At 45.0% G+C, this 22,638-nt stretch overlaps 1 protein-coding gene across 17 annotated transcripts in view; it reads right to left on the reverse strand.

Moving 5' to 3' along the window:
- dock7 (dedicator of cytokinesis 7) overlaps positions 1-22,638 on the reverse strand; it is a 62,458-nt gene that overhangs the window by 21,007 nt on the left and 18,813 nt on the right. For 10 of the 17 annotated variants that reach the window (XM_055861538.1, XM_055861548.1, XM_055861547.1 and 7 more), the window contains exons 15-22: positions 16,902-17,019; positions 16,485-16,555; positions 15,222-15,360; positions 14,807-14,995; positions 5,666-5,897; positions 5,220-5,384; positions 4,877-5,046; positions 2,899-2,991 (exon numbers count right to left, since the gene is read on the reverse strand). In XM_055861538.1, the coding sequence (XP_055717513.1) occupies positions 2,899-2,991; positions 4,877-5,046; positions 5,220-5,384; positions 5,666-5,897; positions 14,807-14,995; positions 15,222-15,360; positions 16,485-16,555; positions 16,902-17,019 (1,177 nt within the window). The remainder of the gene's footprint in view (positions 1-2,898; positions 2,992-4,876; positions 5,047-5,219; positions 5,385-5,665; positions 5,898-14,806; positions 14,996-15,221; positions 15,361-16,484; positions 16,556-16,901; positions 17,020-22,638) is intronic. The other 7 variants (XM_055861554.1, XM_055861555.1, XM_055861553.1 and 4 more) reach the window with 1 other exon arrangement.

Consider the following 22,638-nt stretch of genomic DNA (forward strand, 5'->3'; position numbering starts at 1 on the left):
GCACAAGCCCACGTGTTAGTGACAAGCCAGCTAATTGTTATATTTCAAGTTTAGCCAACATGGATCTATTTACTAGCAAGCTAAAACAGTTGAATTGTTATGAACAAACCTGTGTCTCCAAGTGTTTGAAAAGCACGCTAGCTGTCCACTTTGTTCAGATGTTGAAATCAAGTGGCATAAGTTATTTCTCAGAATGAGAACGAGTTGCCAATTCCTTATGTAATTGTGTTTTATGCTTATTGCACATTTATAAAACACAGACTTGACAGCTATTATAACAGTCTTTGGCTAAAATGCTGCTAGCGGTACAACAAACTGAGCATACATTTTCCAGAATAAATGTTTATTGATCCTCCCATTCCAGTCTTGTCTGCTCTGCACACAATTTGAGTAGTTGAGATATAAAAAGGGTTAACTTCTCTATTACAGTAAATTAATGTCTCAATGTCCATATGACCGATTCGGTTGGACCAAACGTCAAATCCGAATAGCGAGTTGAAACCACTTGACAGAGAGGAAGTGATCTCTCATCTTTGTTGTTGAACGTGGCAGGGGCTTGGTGTGTGTGTATACATTGAAAGGTGCACACACCCTACAGTCATTGCACACAGCACAGAAGGAGCGAAGGAGACGAGACCAAAAAGACAACATGAGACAGACAGACAACCACACACACACACACACACCCCCAAACCCACCCAACACATTCCCAAACCCACCCAACACACCACCACATGCAGCAGTATCCCACATCATGGCGAACCCACGTGGTAAATGAGATTAATAGCAGCAGGAGGTCATGCATGGGTTTAAATGATCATGGTTAAGAAAAGGAAACAAGACAGGGAATGAGAGGATGAAGTCAGCAAATGAAAACTGGGAAATTAAGTTAGTGGTGCTAACCTCTGAACCGCCAATTACATTTTTTTTTTTAAAGGCAAGTATGAGAAGAATTCTTTTTTTAAATTGAGCCACATGTGTAGAGGTGAGTCTTGGCTAGAGGTTCACTGACACACCTCTCCTGCACTGGGGGTGTTACAAAGTGGAGAGAAATGAGGGGCAGCCCTGTGCACTTGTTTGACATGACTTCAAGCGGTTACTGACAACTCTACAACTTCAGTGGGCATAGATTTTTCTTCTCCAACCAACTGGACAGAGAGGTAAAAAATAGAAAGGTGATAAGTGAGAGAACTAAAGATGGCGGTTAAGGGTTCATGGAGGCAGCTGTGACTTCCTAAGTCTGGTGGTGCGTGTAGGTGAGTGGTGGTGGTGGTGGTTAAGAAGGGCAGGGTGCGAGGGGTGGTGGAAATTGGGGTTAAAGAGGGATATGAATGTTTGGGTTAAAGAGGGCAGGGAGTGAGGGGTGGTGGAGGTTGGGGTTAAAGGGGGTAGGGAGTGAGGGGTGGTGAAGGTTGGGGTTAAAGAGGGTAGGGAGTGAGGGGTGGTGAAGGTTGGGGTTAAAGAGGGTAGGGAGTGAGGGGTGGTGAAGGTTGGGGTTAAAGAGGGTAGGGAGTGAGGGGTGGTGAAGGTTGGGGTTAAAGAGGGTAGGGAGTGAGGGGTGGTGAAGGTTGGGGTTAAAGAGGGTAGGGAGTGAGGGGTGGTGAAGGTTGGGGTTAAAGAGGGTAGGGAGTGAGGGGTGGTGAAGGTTGGGGTTAAAGAGGGTAGGGAGTGAGGGGTGGTGGAGGTTGGGGTTAAAGAGGGTAGGTGGAGGTTGGGGTTAGAGGGTAGGGAGTGAGGGGTGGTGAAGGTTGGGGTTAAAGAGGGTAGGGAGTGAGAGGTAGTGGAGGTTGGGGTTAAAGAGGGTAGGGAGTGAGGGGTGGTGGAGGTTGGGGTTAAAGAGGGCAGGTGGAGGTTGGGGTTAAAGAGGGTAGGGGGTGAGGGGTGGTGGAGGTTGGGGTTAAAGAGGGTAGGGAGTGAGGGGTAGTGGAGGTTGGGGTTAAAGAGGGTAGGGAATGAGGGGTATTGGAGGTTGGGGTTAAAGAGGGTAGGGAGTGAGGGGTGGTGGAGGTTGGGGTTAAAGAGGGTAGGGAGTGAGGGGTGGTGGAGGTCGGGGTTAAAGAGGGTAGGTGGTGAAGGTTGGGGTTAAAGAGGGTAGGGGGTGAAGGTTGGGGTTAAAGAGGGTAGGGGGTGAGGGGTGGTGGAGGTTGGGGTTAAAGAGGGTAGAGAGTGAGGGGTGGTGGAGGTTGGGGTTAAAGAGGGTAGGGAGTGAGGGGTGGTGGAGGTTGGTGTTAAAGGAGGTAGGTGGAGGTTGGTGTTAAGAAGGGCAGGGAGTGAGGGGTAGTGGAGGTCGGGGTTAAAGAGGGTAGGGAGTGAGGGGTAGTGGAGGTCGGGGTTAAAGAGGGTAGGTGGAGGTTGGGGTTAAAGAGGGTAGGGAGTGAGGGGTAGTGGAGGTTGGGGTTAAAGAGGGTAGGGAGTGAGGGGTAGTGGAGGTTGGGGTTAAAGAGGGCAGGGAGTGAGAGGTGGTGGAGGTTGGGGTTAAAGAGGGTAGGGAGTGAGGGGTGGTGGAGGTTGGGGTTAAAGAGGGTAGGGAGTGAGGGGTGGTGGAGGTTGGGGTTAAAGAGCGTAGGGAGTGAGGGGTGGTGGAGGTTGGGGTTAAAGAGGGTAGGTGGAGGTTGGGGTTAAAGAGGGTAGGGAGTGAGAGGTAGTGGAGGTTGGGGTTAAAGAGGGCAGGGAGTGAGAGGTAGTGGAGGTTGGGGTTAAAGAGGGTAGGTGGAGGTTGGGATTAAAGAGGGTAGGTGGAGGTTGGGGTTAAAGAGGGCAGGGAGTGAGGGGTAGTGGAGGTTGGTGTTAAAGAGGGTAGGGGGTGGTGGAAGTTGGTGTTAAAGAGGGTAGGGTGTGAGGGTGACAGTGAGTTATTTCTTAAGGGGGTAGAGGAAGGTTCTGTTGTTGTTGAAGCACCTGCATGGTGTCAGTGTCAGAGACAGGGCTGGATCCCCAGGGGGTGCTCTTACACCCCATGGTGTGCACCCAGGAGTTGGAGCGGTCTAGACCCTGAGAGGTCAGGGGGTCGCAGGTCAAAGGGCACAGGGCAGGCAGGAGCAAGGGAACAACGAGCGAGAGGACGGAGCAGCACAGGGGAGGAGAGAACAGCATAGAGGTTTAAAGGTTAAGAGGGTTGAACCGTAAGCAGCAATGAGGAATAATATAGTTAGCTTGTTAAAGAACCCTAATCATTTCATTTACTCCCTGATTCACAAAAACAACAATGCATGAACAGATTAGATAGCATATCCCATCATGACAATCTGCACCCCTCCCTCGGTTCACAGAAAAGAGAGGGCCGGTTTAGTTTAGTATCATCATTCATCAGACAGGGGAAACCATAGAAATATAATTAAAGTAATGACTAGAGCATGTATCCCCATTCAAGTCTATGTGCCATGATGGGTGGTAATTTTATTTCTATGGGCCAGCATCCATTCCAAGCATCACGTTAGACCAGACCATTCAGAAAGACAGGAGTGTCCACTCACTCAGTCATCTGTCAAGTACTTTTGGGGTACCGAATCAACAATTAATTATGAAATGGGGTACCGAATCAATAAGTCATTTGATCAGGGTAACGAATCATTGTAGGATGTATTAGAGAAAGAACTCCATGTTATTAACTCATTTACAAAGTTTATCTGCAATACACTTGGCTACATGGGGCTCCAGACTAACGTTTTCCCCTGGTGTTACTGCTGCCATAAACTTGTTCAGTTGTTGACACTAGCACATGATTTGGTCGCACTCAAAAATATTTTTCCGCAGCATCACACAATAGAAAAAAAATAGGAGTAATCATCTAAGAATGTCTTTCACAGTGTTTTGTGTAGTCAGACTACTGAGATGATATTCAATAAATACATTTTCATCTAACATGAATCATGCATTCCTGCTTGGACAAGATTTTTTGATATGCAACCTAATCCAGTGATTGTCATGATTTTTGGGTTGAGAATTAGGCCATTTTTGTTATATTTACTGTCAAAATAGGGCTCCATGAACTTACCTTCATCTTTATGTGCACTAATATTACATACAGGTTTACTTCAATTTGTGCTATTTCACCATCTGAGAAGTTGGAAACTGAAAAAACATTAGCTAAATCTCTCACTCTATATAACACATACCGCTATTAGCCATTAATTAATCAAACAGTAAATTTAAAGTCCTAAAAAAAAATGACAAACGTTGCATCGGTAGTTAGCCTAGGTATAATAGCGCACTTGCGATGGCCGATGTGCATTTTGCGAACTCCGTATTTCAAAGCCATATCAGATATCTCGATTGCAAAACATTGTGCTTTGAGCTCAATATTGAGTGCTGAGAAAACAAGATTATACCTACAGAAAGCTGAGACCCTCCTCTCTTAGTTGCTTCTAAAGTTGTGTTTTTTTATACAATTGCATTCGGAAATGTTACACAATCAGAACGCATTTTTCAGGGTGCACGAAGGGTAGAGAGAGTGTGGGGGACTCGCTCATTTGGTCTATAGCAGCCGGCCCAAGCACAACAGGCTCGGCGGCAGCGCAGACAGTTTCATTACAACAATCATGAGGATAATGCACTTTCCTGTTAAATCAAATCATGGTTTTATCAGCACAAAAAACATGAATTGAGGTGACCAGGTAGAATGTGCAGCTTGCGCCAGTGCAGTCAATTAAACATTTTACTCCACAGCCAAGACAAAGGGTTGCAAAATGCGACTAAATGGTCTGGAGCCCTGCTACCCCTATTTATTGCTCTCCATATAGTATCATTCAGATTAGATTATTCTCTCATTGAAAGTAGAGGTCTAAACCACAGATGCATAAAGGACTGACTGTACCCCAAAAGTACTGACAAACAGAACATAATGTATGCCAGGTCTGGTCTGTGGGGTGTCTCTTACCTTACTGCCGATGATGGAGCGGACCTCGTCGTCAGGGGACGTGGGTGTTCCGGAGATGTCCGGGTTACTGTTGCTAAGGCTACGGGAGCGGTTGAGGTTTAGGCTAGCTGGTCGCTGGGCTGACCGGGCCATGGTGGCATAGTGGACTGAACCACCCAGCCCTCCAGGACCTGAGACAAAAACACACATGGAACAAAACAATGGAAGACAGGGACACTTGCTGCTCCTGATAAACGCTATTTTCCTAAAGTCACCTGACGTAGCCAATGGTCTTTATGACCTGGATGTAATGAATTTAACAGAAGTAAAACAGATAGAATGTAAACAAGAACAGACAGTGTACCTGGTGAGGGGAAGTTGGGGTCCATGTTGGGCAGTCTGAAGACGTAGTATATATAAGAGGAGAGCAGACTGTTTCTGCCGTGCATGTCCTGACTGGTGTCTAGGTACTTGTGGAGCCGATTCACTATGGAGGCCATCACCTCGAACGAGGCCTGGCCCAGATTCACTATAGACACACAGAGACAGACAGGAACACACATACTTAGGACTAGACGGTACAATACATCGTAGTAAGAGACAGTACAGTCAGTGGCAGCAATCCCTTGCTGTTTAGTAGTTTAGAATACGTAGTGGTAGGGTCACAACACAGTTGAGGGGGATACATTTCTTTCCCTTTAATGTTATTCTTTGGAATTAAATGGAGGGTTATATTATAGTTCACACAAGGCCTAAGTTGTACAGCTAGGCTTAGGTTACGCTAGGCTTAGGTTAAGGGGGATAGTAAACCTATCTGTCCTGCGATGACGGGCGGCCGCACCACCAGCACCACCAGCTTGTCCAATAGGAGGTGGAGGAATCGGACGATGGGCTCCAGCTGGGAGGAGTTTAGTGCTGCGATGCTGGACTTTAGCTCCGCCTCCAGGTTATTCTCCATGATGCGCACGTCTCCGATCCGCACAGGGAACATGTGCTCGTCCAGGGCATGCACCAACGCAAAGAACTTATCCAGGTACTGGTCCTGATGGAAGGAGGTAGGAGAGAGAGAGAGGAAAAGGAAGAGAGGAATGAAAGGACACAAAGAAAACCAAGCTTCAATAGAAGGGAAATAAATGTGAGCCCCCACTACACAATGAAAGTGCTGTAACTGTGCGATCTGTGGTTCCAGCCCATGTATAGAGACTACAGCAGAGTTGAGCCCAGCTCAGTCTCATCCACATAGACCGAGTGATTTATGATCACATTAGCACCAGGCTAAGCTGCTGGGAAAACACTCACCCTCTTCAACCCACTCCTCTCCCATCCCCACTACTCCCCCCCCCCCCCCCCTGGACAGCCAACAGAACAGAGAGATGGAGTGGGCTCTACTAAATAACACGAGTGAAGTTCAACCACTAATGAACTGAGGGAAACATTACTCTTCCCACTCCTTCCACGCTGAGGTATTCTGTCTGTCTGATGGTCTGATATCTAACACAGATACAGCGCAATCAGTAATTATTTGGACTTGGTTTTAAAATGAAACAATGACTACAAAAGGTTCAAGTGCAGATTGTCAGCTTTAATTTGAGGGTATTTTCATTGTATGCTACGACTACATCAAGCTTGTGACTCTACACATTTGTTGGATACATTTGCTGCTACTTTGTGCCCAGTAGAAATGAAATGGTAAATAATGCATTGTGTCATTTTGGAGTCACTTTTACTGTAATTAAGAATAGAATGTGTTTCTAAACACTTTTACATTGTGGATGCTACCAGAATTACAAATAATCATGAATGAATCGTGAACAATGATGAGTGAGAGAAAAAAATACTAACCTCCCCTGTTATTGTAATGGTGAGAGGTTAGCATTAGATTTAGAATGGCCCACTATCAAATGGGCAAAAACAGGGGCAAGACAAAATATACATGATCCATATGCACCGGAATAGCGAATGCAGCCCACTTTCCCCCGGTACGTTTTCACTCATGTTGGTAGGCTGCTCTGGTAATTTCGCTGCAGTGACAGGTGATATTCTGCCATAGGCTCTCCAACTGTTCGTGCAGCTACCCAGTGCTTAATTTGGGAAACCAAATGTAACATCGACAGTAACATGTTCACAACAAAGCATACTTGATGAAACTGTTGACAGCCCCTCTCTGCACGCTGGAGAATGGAATGAAGGAAGGGCGGCGAAAGAAATTCACGGCGGTGAGATCTTCTGTAGCTTAAAAAGCTAATGTGTCTTCACATTAATTATGATTTTTAAAATGTATATAAACTCCTTTTACTAGGCTATTCAAAATCAAATACAAATTCACTATAATTGTAAGCTAGATCTGAATTGTTCAAATTAGTGGATTCGGCTTCTTCAGCCACACCGGTTGCTGACAACTGTATACATCTGAGCATACCGCAAATCAATCTCCATAGACAAACACTGGCAGTAGAATTGCCCCTACTGAACAGCTCTGTGACTTTCAGCGTAGCACCGTCACAGGATGTCACCTTTCCAACAAGTCAGTTCAAATGTCTGCCCTGCTAAAGCAGCCCCGGTCAAATGTAAGTGCTGTTATTGTGATGTGGAAACGTCTAGGAGCAACAACGGCTCAGTCGTGAAGTGGTAGGTCACACAAGCTCACAGAACAGGACCACCGAGTGCTGAAACACATAGCGCATAAAAATCTGTCCTCGGTTGCAACACTCAGTAGCGAGTTCCAAACTGCCTCTGGAAGCAACGTCAGCACAAGAACTGTTCGTCGGGAACTTCATGAAATGGGTTTCCATGGCCGAGCAGCCCCACACAAGCCTAAGATCACCATGCTCAATGCCAAGCGTCAGCTGGAGTGGTGTAAAGCTAGCCACCATTGGACTCCGGAGCAGAGTAAACGCATTCTCTGGAGTGATGAATCACGCTTCACCATATGTCAGTCCGATGGACGAATCTGGGTTTGGCAGATGCCAGGAGGACGATACCTGCCCGAATGCAGTGCCAACTTTAAAGTTTGGTGGAGAAGGAATAATGGTCTGGGGCTGTTTTTCATGGTTCAGGCCACTTAGTTCCAGTGAAGGGAAATCTTAACTCTACAGTATACAATGACATTCCAGAAAATTCTGTGCTTCCAACTTTGTAACAATAGTTTGGGGAATTCCCTTTCCTGTTTCAGCATGACAATTCCCCATGCACAAAGTGAGGTCCATACAGAAATGGTGTCGAGATCGGTGTGGAAGAACTTGACTGGCCTGCACAGAGCCCTGACCTCAACCTCATCTAACACCTTTGGGATGAATTGGAATGCCGACAGCCAGCCAGGCCTAATCACCCTACATCAGTACCCGACCTGACTAATGCTCGTGGCTGAACGGAAACAAATTGCTGCAGCAATGTTCCAACATCTAGTGGAAAGCCTTCCTAGAAGAGTGGAGACTTATAGCAGCAAAGGGGGGACCCATGATGCCCATGATTTTGGAATGAGATGTACGATGAGCAGGTGTCCACATACTTCCAATTAATCCTCCGCTTAGAAAGAGCTGTCCATTTCATTGTGTTTGGCTTTGAAACAACATCCATAACGACCATGTTTTCCACTCAGTTTCAACCTTTTCTTCAAATTGATCAGAAGGAAGGGAGTAAAAGGTATTAAAACCAGGATTCTGTTTCAATGATAAGTCTGATGTGCTTTTCCATTGCATTGGAGTCCGAGTGGTTAGAGGGACAATAGAGTTGGGTACTACTAACACGTCCCGAGTGCATAAGACAACATTACCGTCACGTAGAATTTTACTGCAGTCACGACTGCCGGTGTGGTGTTAATACAGTCACCAGAGCAGCCCGAGTTGTCATCATACCAGAATTTTGACTTTGATACTGATAACAGGTTTAGTATCACCATACTCGATGCCATCACCATACTCAATGCCAAAATGTCACCACGGCAAAGTCTCAGAATATATGCACAGAATCTATGCACTTGACATTTTTCAATCTATGCATTAATGAATCAAGTAATACATTCCATTTGATTTAGTTTTTTACCAATCAAACAGCATAATAATTTAATAAAATGGTAAATCTCTAGTCTATTGATAAACTGGGTAAATCAAGATGTAGCCTAGGTCTATTCACAATATGTTATTATATATTGCATATATTTATTTAACTAGGCAAGTCAGTTAAGAACAAATTCTTATTTACAATGACGGCCTAGGAACAGTGGGTTAACTGCCTTGTTCAGGGGCAGAACGACATATTTTTACCTTGTCAGCTCGGGGATTTGATCTTGCAACCTTTCAGTTACTAGTCCAACGCTCTAACCACTAGGCTGCCTGCCTCTAACCACTAGGCTGCCTGCCTCTAACCACTAGGCTGCCTGCCTCTAACCACTAGGCTGCCTGCCTCTAACCACTAGGCTGCCTGCCTCTAACCACTAGGCTGCCTGCCTCTAACCACTAGGCTGCCTGCCTCTAACCACTAGGCTGCCTGCCTCTAACCACTAGGCTGCCTGCCTCTAACCACTAGGCTGCCTGCCTCTAACCACTAGGCTGCCTGCCTCTAACCACTAGGCTGCCTGCCTCTAACCACTACCAAATACAGGTAAGTGCATATTCAATAGGCCTGTTTTCATGCAATGAGCTTGTTTTGGCTGATTTCACGGCGCTACAGATGAAAAACAAATGTTTCCTTTCCATTTGGGACTCATTTTATTGCACTGGTCAATAACATTTGCATAGAAGAAGCAATTTCTTCTTTTATAAAAGTTTGCACCGTCTCTTTAAGCCCCATGACGTCATTCTCACACACAGTCAGCTCGAGGCTTGAGCAAATAAGGTCTTGACTGGGAGAGACGTGAGGTGGGGGAAGATGAAGTGAATGTAAAGTATTTGATGACAATTAACTTTGAAATCAGTAATATTTTTGCATTATGATTCGTATATCATCACAAACAAGGTACTAGGGAAGGAAACTAATGTTAGGTTCAGTTGTATACTTTGTTTTGCTTACAGTAATGAACGGTTTCAACATTTCTACATGCCGTGTTGCATTATTCAAGTGTGTTAACTAACATGATACAGCCCAGACTCCCAGTGAGTTCAGTGGTTCCTCAGGACAGACTAGTGTCACTATGAGAGGGGAGATAACATGATGCAGTCCAGACTCCCAGTGGTTCCCCAGGACAGACTAGAGTCAGTATGAGAGGGGAGATAACATGATGCAGCCCAGACTCCCAGTGGTTCCTCAGGACAGACTAGAGTCACTATGAGAGGGGAGATAACATGATGCAGCCCAGACTCCCAGTGGTTCCTCAGGACAGACTAGAGTCACTATGAGAGGGGAGATAACATGATGCAGTCCAGACTCCCATTGGTTCCTCAGGACAGACTAGAGTCACTATGAGAGGGGAGATAACATGATGCAGCCCAGACTCCCAGTGGTTCCTCAGGACAGACTAGAGTCACTATGAGAGGGGAGATAACATGATGCAGTCCAGACTCCCATTGGTTCCTCAGGACAGACTAGAGTCACTATGAGAGGGGAACTAACATGATGCAGCCCAGACTCCCAGTGGTTCCTCAGGACAGACTAGAGTCACTATGAGAGGGGAGATAACATGATGCAGTCCAGACTCCCAGTGGTTCCTCAGGACAGACTAGAGTCACTATGAGAGGGGAGATAACATGATGCAGCCCAGACTCCCAGTGGTTCCTCAGGACAGACTAGAGTCACTATGAGAGGGGAGATAACATGATGCAGCCCAGACTCCCAGTGGTTCCCCAGGACAGACTAGTCACTATGAGAGGGGAGATAACATGATGCAGCCCAGACTCCCAGTGGTTCCCCAGGACAGACTAGAGTCACTATGAGAGGGGAGCTAACATGATGCATGTTAACTCGAAATGACACAACGACAAAGTTCCAGTTTAACAAAGTTTACTATACTATGTGAACACAATACAAGTAGCCATCACACTCGAGGCTAGGTCCAACAACGACTCCACTTCCTGCGCATGCGCACTCTTGACTGAGTGATAGCCCCGTAATAACAGAAATATAGGGATACTTAAAACATGAACTTAACAATCTCACCCTTTTCTTTAAAGACAAATAAAACATCAACAACATAATTGAATGTCCAAGTATTATTCAAGATCCCCATTACAAATGGTGTGACTTATTTGTATTACTCAAGCTGCCACTTTCCATTACTGAGAGCCTGTAGGAGCACAAGACCGGATGCTCCTTTTTTAGTCAGACAGTCAGCAAGCTTATCCTTTGTGGTCGACCACAGAATCCGCTGGATTCTCTGTGCTTGAATAAGTTCCTTGATGCTGCTAATCTCAAAGTCTTTTCTCTGACAGACTTGGTTGACTTCACAGCATCAACTAATGAGTAGTTGACAGTGACACAAACTACAGGTAGAAAGTGCCGTTTTGTCCCACCAGTGTTAACCTAGCAAAGCATCACTGAAGACAACTAGTTTCAAAGAGTCATCTTTTCCAACATGCTGAAACTTTAAAGTCACTTTTTGTGATTTCAGTTTACGAACAACTTTGTTTGCCTCATGAATGGTTTGTACAGTGGCGTGTTTTGTGTTAGATGCCAAGTTGCAACCATGAAACCAGGTCTACTCTGTCTCGCAGCCCATAAAATTTGTCCTATCTTTGACCTCAATTGACCAGCTTCAATTCCACAGAGGGGAATTCCTTTGTACGGCTCTTGAAGAATCCATGTGGATAGGTTGAAGATTCTTGATATAGCTCTCCTGTTGCATCAGTATTTTTCCATCAACTGTAATAAACTCTATGCCAACATAACAAAAATGATCATGCTCCTCACGGCTAACCTAGAAAACAGCTTTGAGGTGTGGAATCACAGTTGAAGCAAAGGTCTGTGAGCCACCCCAGATAAAGTCATCAACATGACAGGCAAGTACTCCAGTCACATTGCAGTCTTGATCAAGCCAATAGAAGACTGCAGGATCCACTTGTGACATTTTTCCACCTGTATTCAGCATTGTTGCCTTGACTTTGTTGTACCAGTAGAGTGATCCATCTGCCAGTCCATACACACACTTCTTTAGTTTCCACAGTGTTCCTTCGCTTTTAGCTTCAGGCGGAGGTCGGATGTGAATGTCCCTTGACAGCTCTGTTCCCTGCAAAAATCCAGATTTGATGTCTATGGAATTAAGTTTCCATTTTTTCTGGCAGATCACTGACATCAGCAATCTGAGTGACTCTGAGGTGCATGTCGGTGAGTCTTTTGGGAGTTCTTTAGCAGCCAGCTCCTCAAAACCTCTAGCCACTAGACGTGCTTTGGGCACTATTCCAGTTAAGGATTCTTTAAGGGTACACACCCACCTTGTTGAGACACACTTTTGGCCAATGTCTTTGACTTCCTCGAACACTCCATTTTTCCTCCAATTACTGAGCTCATCTAGCTTAGCTGAGTCAAATGACACGTCCTTTGTTTCAAGTACATCATCATTTTGAATGTCATGCTGTTCTTCTCGATTTTCCATTGGTTCAATTCTGATATTATCTACAAGTGGCAGGTCAGCTGACCCTGTTGTACCAGAAAGTGTAGCTGGTTCAGAGTACTGCAAGTTGTACCAGCTCTTGTGTTTTGCATTTCCTGCTCGTCCAATGACGGTTGCTGTATGTGGAATACCACTTTCTCTGTCCGTGTATTTAACAGTTTGTCCAGTTTTCAGATTGGAACAACCATGTTCTCTTAACACATGTGGCTGTTGAATGTTTTCCTCATTTGAATGCTCAACAGTATTACCTGTGGCATGGTTGAAGGTCTCTGCTCCATTTCCTGTGTCAGTTTCAGTGTCCATATCATTGGATGCGACATCTGGTAGGTTTGTGTCTGTTACTGTGGCCTTTTTGTCATTTTCATTAGGAGACTGATTCTCAGCAACAGCCCCTCTATCTTGTTGATCATTTACTTTCCGCAATCTTGAGTGATGCACCCTGACAGTCATGCCTCCGTGCCTCACAAATATCACCACACCATCTTGACCAATGACTACTCCCGGTCCTTTCCACTCTTGACAGTCAACTCGTTTGTAGTACACTTTGTTTCCAGTTTCGTACTTCTCATCATCATTATTCCCTGAACTGCTGAGTAACTTCTGAAGTCTGTCAACTGTATCATGTCCAAACTGTTGGTAAAGCTTTAACAATACTTTGTGTTTTTCTTTAGTGGTCATGTTCTCTGTGTCAGTCAGAATCTCATTTTTGCATGGAGTCTGTGTGATGTCTTTGTCTAAAATGTTTACACAATAGTGGCCTGAGGTAGTAAGTTCAAGAGTCACTGGTTGTTTAAACATCACTGCCTGGTCATTTTTTATGTCTAGTACAGCCCCTGTCTTCTTGAGGGAAGCTTTGCTTAATAGTAAGGGGATATCTGTAGGGACCACCTCTGTTTCAATGTGACACTTAGTCTGACCAATTTTTGCTGGTATCTTAACTCTCTTGGTAGAATGGACAATTCTCCCATCTCCAAATTTGAAAGCTCTGTTGCTTGGTGTGTCAATCATATTTTGTACTTCTTTCATATTTAGTTCACTGACATAGCTATCAAGCCATTTTGCACCACACACTGTCCGTGTACATGCAGTATCAATCACAGCAGATCCTAAGGATTCAACTATAAAAATCTCAGTATCAGAAGCAGATTCATTTGAAAACAGTGTAATGTTACACTGCTCTATCTCTGTGTTTACATTTTCCTCTGTTAGTTTAACTTGTTCATTTTTATGAGGACAGTCTTTAACCCAATGGTAAGTGCTTTGACAAATAGCACATTTTGATCTCCTTCCATTTTTGTCCAGTGGATTTGTGCCTGGAAATGGCGCCCTCTTCTGGTTGTCTTGAGAACTTGACTTGTTGGCGCCTTTTCTGTGCTGCTCGGTGTAATATGCTGCGTCACTCGCTTGCATTCCATCTGTTATTGGCGCGACATACGTCTTCTCACCAAATATTCTTTTTAGTGCCGACTTCATAGATGCAAAAGTCAGCACAGTACAAGCAGTCAAAGCCAACTGTTTCTCCCTACCATCTAGACAAGCAGTATCTAGTAACTTGAACGCTAACACTGCATCTGGGAGAACCATGTCGTACTTGCGCATTCTATTGTACCTCTGTTCGAAATCAATGATGTAGTCCGCCATTGCAACCAAAAAATCTCTCGTAACACTGTCAAAGTTTGAATATGCCTCGTAGGCACGGTCTTTCTCTTCTTTGAGAAATACAGAATCCAGTGCTGTGATCAAAGTTCCCATACCGTCATCCTTGTTCAAATCCTCAACGGATATTTCCAGTGCTGTATCTCTCGCTCTTCCCTCCAGCGATAATACCACCGCAAGTGCTTGCTTTTTCACGTCCAGATTAGTAACGCGTATCCAGATTCCCAGTTCATTTTTCCAACTTTCGTACGACCTCTTCTCGTCGAAGCGAGGTGGCACGTTGTAGTTAGAAACCATCCTCTGCTACCAATGTTAACTCGAAATGACACAACGACAAGGTTCCAGTTTAACAAAGTTTACTATACTATATGAACACAATACAAGTAGCCATCACACTCGAGGCTAGGTCCAACAACGACTCCACTTCCTGCGCATGCGCACTCTTGACTGAGTGATAGCCCCGTAATAACAGAAATATAGGGATACTTAAAACATGAACTTAACAATGCAGTCCAGACTCCCAGTGGTTCCCCAGGACAGACTAGAGCTAGCCATGAGAACATGGAGCAGTCACTGAGCATCAGCTGTGCTGATAGACTTGATCCTCTCTCAAATCAGTAAAGGACGTGAGACATTTGACAGAAGTCCTGAAAGTACCAACAATTCTAGGACCACACCTGGTTTTCATATTCCAGTATCGAACAAATACAAATGTTTCGGAATACCGTGAAAAGTACGGTTGTGATGGGCTATACCTGTGTGTGGACAGTGGAAACGGATGTCACTTCAACGTTGAACACCCCTCTGTGGTTATCCACCCATTTCATCCCTGGTAGAGGAACGTCAGGGGAGAGAACAGAGTAGGACTGGGGAGGTTTCTCTAGAGACACCGGCAGACAGAAGCTTCCTGTACGCAGACGTCCATTCTGAAGCATGGGGATCCACTGAGGAAGGAGAGAAAAACATGATTAGGGCCTGAAAAACAATAAAGGCATGTTAATGTTTATACACGTGTGCTTGTATGAGGTGCGTGTGCATGTTACGTTTGCTTGCACACACCTGTGTGTGTGTGTGTCATGCACGTGCACATATCATTGTGCATAGTGTGTGTGTGTGTGTGTGTGTGTGTGTACATGCATGTGCATTTCCACACGTGTCCACAGTAGTTACCGTGTATCCCACAGGGGTTTCCAGGGGGGTGTTCTGTTTCTGCTGGCAGCTGACATGGTAGAAGGTGAACAGGACATGGTGGTGGTCAGTCAGAGAGGCCGGCAGCTTGATCTTCACCTCATCATGGAAGTCCGGGGACCTGCATAGGAAACACAACAGGCATAACAGAGCCAGAGTTGAATGGTTGGTTTTAGGAATCAATAGCTGTTAAGGGGTCAGGGCTGCACAGGAATAAACATCTACAAAAGTATTGAGAACAGGCTCTAAATGACACGGTCGGCTAGGGCCGCACAGGAATGAGAACAGGCTCTAAATGACACGGTCGGCTAGGGCCGCACAGGAATGAGAACAGGCTCTAAATGACACGGTCGGTTAGGGCCTCACAGGAATGAGAACAGGCTCTAAATGACACGGTCGGCTAGGGCCGCACAGGAATGAGAACAGGCTCTAAATGACACGGTCGGCTAGGGCCTCACAGGAATGAGAACAGGCTCTAAATGACACGGTCGGCTAGGGCCTCACAGGAATGAGAACAGGCTCTAAATGACACGGTCGGCTAGGGCCTCACAGGAATGAGAACAGGCTCTAAATGACACGGTCGGCTAGGGCCGCACAGGAATGAGAACAGGCTCTAAATGACACGGTCGGCTAGGGCCGCACAGGAATGAGAACAGGCTCTAATTGACACGGTCGGTTAGGGCCTCACAGGAATGAGAACAGGCTCTAAATGACACGGTCGGTTAGGGCCGCACAGGAATGAGAACAGGCTCTAAATGACACGGTCGGCTAGGGCCGCACAGGAATGAGAACAGGCTCTAAATGACACGGTCGGCTAGGGCCGCACAGGAATGAGAACAGGCTCTAAATGACACGGTTATTTAGGACAGAGGTTTATAGGAATAAACATCCTAATAGGCCAAGCCTTTTCTCACGGAGAAGACAAAATAGTTTGTTTGTTTGTGGATGAAGGGTATGAACCTCCTTCAGATTGAAGGAGCAGGACTGGAGCAGCGGTAACCTTAGCCCCAATGGGAAAGATAACAGTATTGGCTGGCCGCTGGGATTGTAGCTAAACATCCAAAGAGCAAAGGTGGATCCTTACCAAATATGTGATCACTTTTTTTCGCCTCAGAACATAGGAGACATGAACGGCGTGTGATAGAGCTGCTAAGACATCAGCTCACTCTATACCAGTTCATCTGCTTGTAAGAAAGGCCCTAAGCAGACTTCATACACAATTAAAGCTGAGTCTAAGAGCCTCACCTGGTATGATACACCACGGCAGTGTATGCCTCTCTGGTGTAGTCTCCACAGCTGGACTTCCCAAATATCACCTGCGGGAGAGAGAGTGAAGAAACAGATGGAGTACAGTGAACAGGGTTGGTATTAGAGGGGAACAGAGGAAACGAGGCAGCTTACAGTGGATAGTAGACAGACTTCTGTTTGTCTACAGGTGTTAAAACAACTTGTACAATACTTTAGTAACAGAACTCAAATACATGAACACCATTCATTATGCTTAACAATCCATTTCCAAGAATTCAGTCTAGGATTGTGCAGCAGTACCTGGTAAGTACTAAAATACCCCAATAACTTTATAATAAGCATTCTCTGAAAACTGTGTCAGCACAGACAGACAGACAGACAGTACCTACATGAGTACAATACATCACTGCTTACCGGCATAGCGTTGTTGGGGTCCTCCCCGTTCATAAACTGTACTTTCACTGTGATATTCCGGGCGGAGCCTTGACGGTTGGCGAAGTTCAGGCTGTGTGGGTTCACATACAGTAGGTTCCTGGAACACACACACAGACACATTTTGAAACCAAATAGAAAAACATGAGCTCAACCGACATAGCAGCAACTTTGACAGGTCATTGAGTGAATTTCACAACCTTTTCCCCTCACCATTCTCCTCAGGACATTACATACATACCTCATATAAATGTACTGTACATATCACAGCTGACCATAATACAAAACACTTGTACAGTAGTATCTGATTTGTACAGTCATCAATAGGTCAGTGTTTGGAGTGAGCAAGGCCATCACTGTTGGCATCTGTGGGCACTGATTGGTGGAGAAGGGAGGCTCGTTCTGTCAATCACTCTGGACACACACAAACTGTAGTTGCCCTAAATTCTCTGCTGGGATGACCCACCTCAGGGTGCAAGGGGTCAAAGCTATGGTCAACTGTACATGTTCAATACAGTCACTGTTCAAAATCAGAGGTATAGTGTTCATCACTAACTTGGACAAGACTAAACAACCAATGAAGATGTAATTTGCATTGATATTTTCCATCAAAGAAAAGTGTCTCTTGGACAATATTGAGATAGTCCATAGGTCCAACATCAGCTGGGCTTCAGTCGACGAGCTGGACACACACAGTGAAGGGTTTCCAGGGTGACAGCCACAGGAAGTCAGAGAGAGCCGCAGCACAGCGGCCTGACCACAGTGACGTAGATCCCTCCGCGTGGGAGGGTCACCAAGGACCACAGCTGTGACGACAGTCAAACCATGAGAATCCCTAATCCACTCATTCTCCCTTCGCTGTTCCCTTTCTCACTCGCTGGTCACGTGTCTCAATGGCCTTCTCACTCGCTGGTCACGTGTCTCAATGGCCTTCTCACTCGCTGGTCACGTGTCTCAATGGCCTTCTCACTCGCTGGTCACGTGTCTCAATGGCCTTCTCACTCGCTGGTCACGTGTCTCAATGGCCTTCTCACTCGCTGGTCACGTGTCTCAATGGCCTTCTCACTCGCTGGTCACGTGTCTCAATGGCCTTCTCACTCGCTGGTCACGTGTCTCAATGGCCTTCTCACTCGCTGGTCACGTGTCTCAATGGCCTTCTCACTCGCTGGTCACGTGTCTCAATGGCCTTCTCACTCGCTGGTCACGTGTCTCAATGGCCTTCTCACTCGCTGGTCACGTGTCTCAATGGCCTTCTCACTCGCTGGTCACGTGTCTCAATGGCCTTCTCACTCGCTGGTCACGTGTCTCAATGGCCTTCTCACTCGCTGGTCACGTGTCTCAATGGCTTTCTCACTCGCTGGTCACGTGTCTCAATGGCTTTCTCACTCGCTGGTCACGTGTCTCAATGGCTTTCTCACTCGCTGGTCACGTGTCTCAATGGCTTTCTCACTCGCTGGTCACGTGTCTCAATGGCTTTCTCACTCGCTGGTCACGTGTCTCAATGGCTTTCTCACTCGCTGGTCACGTGTCTCAATGGCTTTCTCACTCGCTGGTCACGTGTCTCAATGGCCTTCGCACTCGCTGGTCACGTGTCTCAATGGCTTTCTCACTCGCTGGTCACGTGTCTCAATGGCCTTCGCACTCGCTGGTCACGTGTCTCAATGGCTTTCTCACTCGCTGGTCACGTGTCTCAATGGCTTTCTCACTCGCTGGTCACGTGTCTCAATGGCCTTCGCACTCGCTGGTCACGTGTCTCAATGGCTTTCTCACTCGCTGGTCACGTGTCTCAATGGCCTTCGCACTCGCTGGTCACGTGTCTCAATGACATTTAAGGAAAAAAGGGGTACATTTTTCCAACTTGCTTGTTCTGTATTGAGGCATCCATGCTGATTTTAGAATGATGTAATTGCAATAACCTCCAGGCAGAAGCCATTCTTACACACCTATGAACCTGGCTTCCTTTTTAGCCACACGGTCAATTCTCTCCTCTTGGTCCTTCAGCCTCAACAGATTCATCTCAGGTTAATAAATGACTTGACTCATAGTAGCTGTGTGTGTTACCAAACCAAGCCATGCCTAAGCACTGTTTCAAAACCCCTGGGCCTCCCGCCCCCACACAGCCCCCTTTAACCCCAGCCCCCTCCCCTTCCCAGTGGGTACACAACCCCACCATCCTCATCCCCCTACGGGTACACAAAGGGAGCAGTTCATTGTTTACTGTGTCTACAGACTGAGAGATTAAGGCCAAGTCCTAGACACCAGGCAGGTGAAACACAGCGTGTTGGGAGGGCACAAAGCATGGCACGCATGGAGAGAGTGATGTCAGGGAACTCCAGCCCTAACAACACACAGCAGCTCAACAGAATAGGTTACTATTAGCTACAGTAGTAGTTATGAATCATGGCATGAGGGATCAAATCAACTAATCAATTAATCAACAATTCAACTGGATCCTAGAATTGGATGAATTAGGTGTATTAGTGCTTGGCTGGAACAAGAGCCTGCACCCAAACTGGCCAATCCTGCCGTTTGCCGACCCATGGCATGAACCATGGACATGTCAGTAAAGATAAGTTAAAAGACCCCTGGGGTCATTCTAAAAGGTCAGGCAGAGGTCAAAGTAAGAGGCCATCAGGGCAGGCCCGGACCAGTTACATTGACAGCACTCGTCTCCCACTGAAGGCCTGCTAGACGTCCCAATGTGAATACTGGACCCTGTATGTGCTCCCCACAGATGTAGGAAGGAGAACATACAGTGCCTTCAGAAAGTATTCACACCCATTTACTTTTTCCACACTTTGTTGTGTTGTGTTAAATTTAAAAATCGATAAAATGGAGATTTTTGTTGTCACTGGCCTAAACAAAATACCCCATCATGTCAAAGTGAAATTGTTTTTCGAAATGTTTACAAATTATTAATATAAAATAAAAATGGAAATGACGAATCAATAAGTATTCAACCCCTTTGTTATGGCAAGCATAAATTAGTTCAGGAGTAAAAATTTGCTTAACAAGTCACATAAGTTGAATAGACACACTGTGTTCAATAAGTGGTTAACATGATTTTTGAATGACTGCCTCATCTCTGTACCACACACATACAATTATCTGTAAAGTCCCACAGTCGAGCAGTGAATTTCAAACACAAATTCAACCACAAAGACCAGGGAGGTTTACAATGCCTCTCAAAGAAGGGGACCGACCCATTGGTAGATGGGTACAAATAAAATAAGACATTGAATATCTCTTTGATCGTGGTGAAGTTATTAATTACAATTTGTATGGTGTATCAATACACCCAGTCACTATAGAAGATACAGGCATCCTTCCTAACTCAGTTGCTGAGTCAAACCGCTCAAGGATTTCTTCATGAGGCCAATGACTTTAAAAAACAGTTAGAGGCCTAGGAACAGTGGGTTTCAACGCTCTAACCACTAGGCTACCTGGAGCGGCAGGCAGCGTTGGTCTAGTAACCGAAAGGCGGCAAGATCGAATCCCCGAGCTGACAAGGTAAAAAAAAAAAAATCTGTCGTTCTGCCCCTGAACTGTTCCTAGGCCGTCATTGAAAATAAGAATTTGTTCTTAACTGACTTGCATAGTTAAATAAAAGTAAAATAAAAAAATGGCTATGATAGGAGAAAACTGAGGATGGATCAACAACATTGTAGTTACTCCACAATACTAACCTAAATGACAGAGTGAAAAGAAGGAAGCCTGCACAGAATAAAAATATTCCAAAACATGCATCCTGTTTGCAACAAGGTACCAAAGTAATCCTGCAGAAAATGTGGCAAAGCAATTCACTTTTTGTCCTGAAGACAAAGTGTTGGATTTGCCCTAAACATAACACAATAAATTAGATGTGTTCAAGCATAGCGGTGGTGGCATCATGTTATGGGTATGCTTGTAATAGGGTAAGGACGGAGTTTAAGGAAGAAGAAAAAAAAAACGTAATGAAGCTAAGCACAGGCAAAACTTGGAGCAAAACTTGGTTCAGTCTTTTGTCCACCAGACACTGGGAGATTAATTCACCTTCCAGCAGGACAATAAACTAAATCACAAGGCCAAATCTACACTGGAGTTGCTTACCAGGAAGACAGTGAATGTTCCTGAGTGGCCGAGTTACAGTTTTGATTTAAATCTGCTTGAAAATCTATGACAACGACCTGAAAATAGTTGTCTAGCAATGATCAACAACCGATTTGACAGAGCTTGAAAAATTTAGAAAATAATAAAATGGGTGTGGAAAGCTCTTAGAGACTTATCCAGATTTACAAAGCTGTAATCGCTGCCAATGGTAATTCTAACATATATTGACTCAGGGGGTTGAATACTTATCTAATCAAGATATATTACTGTTTAATTGTTTATTATTTTTTTATACAAATGTATTTTGCGTAGATCGTTGACAAAACTGACAATTAAATCAATTTTAACCGCACTTTGTAACAACAAAATGTGAACAAAGTCAATGAGTGTAAACACTTTCTGAAGGCACTGTATAGGGAGTAGGGAATCATGTAGCCAGCATTAAGCTAAACAAGCACAGCTCAGAATCAGATAGGAAATGTGTTTGCTCAGAAACTCACTCTTACTAATAACATATTGCAGCCAGGGGTCTCTGCACTCTTTACACATGAGTAAATAGCCAGTGTATCTGCAGTGCTATGAACCAGAGTTACCTGTGTCTGTAACGGCATGGTGAGTTTAGTCATGCACTACAGTAAACTTAAATGATAAAATTTCACTCGGACAACTTTGCTCTGCAAAGGAGAAGCTAGCTACCTCTCCACAATATGTCAGGAAGTAACGCTGTTGTAGGGAAGTTGCTGTCCAACACACTTTCCTCGTCATCTACTGGCGTTTCATTTTAAACTTTTGGGGGTTTTCAAAATGTGTAAACACCATTATGAAGCATAGCTTTCTCATCAGTTGGATAATCAACCTAAAAGGCCAAAGTTGCTAGATGCCCCCCACTCTCTCCATCCACCACCCAATAGCAGTAAAGTAACTCACATATGATTTAGAGTTACTGAACCACATTGAAACATGCTGTCGAGACAGTTTGACCAAAAGCTCAAAGTAGTCAGATTATTGGGAGCATTAAGATAATCTTGGCTAAGTAGGAAGAACAAAGGACGCTAACAAAGAGAAACGCTGATTGCAGCCCTGTCAGATTACAGAACTAGAATGGAGTTCAATACGGAAACAGAAGGCCACAGGAATTTAGGCCCACCTTCGTAATAATCATTAGTGGATATACAGTATGTACAGTAATGATAAAGTAGTTTTGGAAGGAACAGCCAAGAACAAACCACTGACTAAGAGTTCCATCAAAATATATTTTACGAGCGGACACACTATGCCAAAGAGTGCTTGAAAAAGGTGCAGGCAAGTCAGCACGTTTCCTCCGGTTTTTCTTTTCAGTAGAAGTCACTAGATGTTCAGACAAAGATCGGAAAGACTAGACTACATTAAAACAGAATGATCAAACAATAACCAAGATGATGAGTTCATACATGTTCAAACTTAGCACATCACCCCCCCCACCCTAATACAAATTACAGCAAAACCCATAGCAATGATGACATCAATCCGCCAGTACATTCAGTACACCTCATCTAGACCCGGCAAGAGGCCCCAGGGAGAGTAACGCCGGGCTGATTCAGCAGGATGTTAAATCAAATCCAGAGACATCAACTGGATGCTGTATTATCAA

The sequence above is a fragment of the Salvelinus fontinalis genome, chromosome 14, assembly GCF_029448725.1.
Source record: "Salvelinus fontinalis isolate EN_2023a chromosome 14, ASM2944872v1, whole genome shotgun sequence".
Lineage (NCBI taxonomy): Eukaryota > Metazoa > Chordata > Actinopteri > Salmoniformes > Salmonidae > Salvelinus > Salvelinus fontinalis.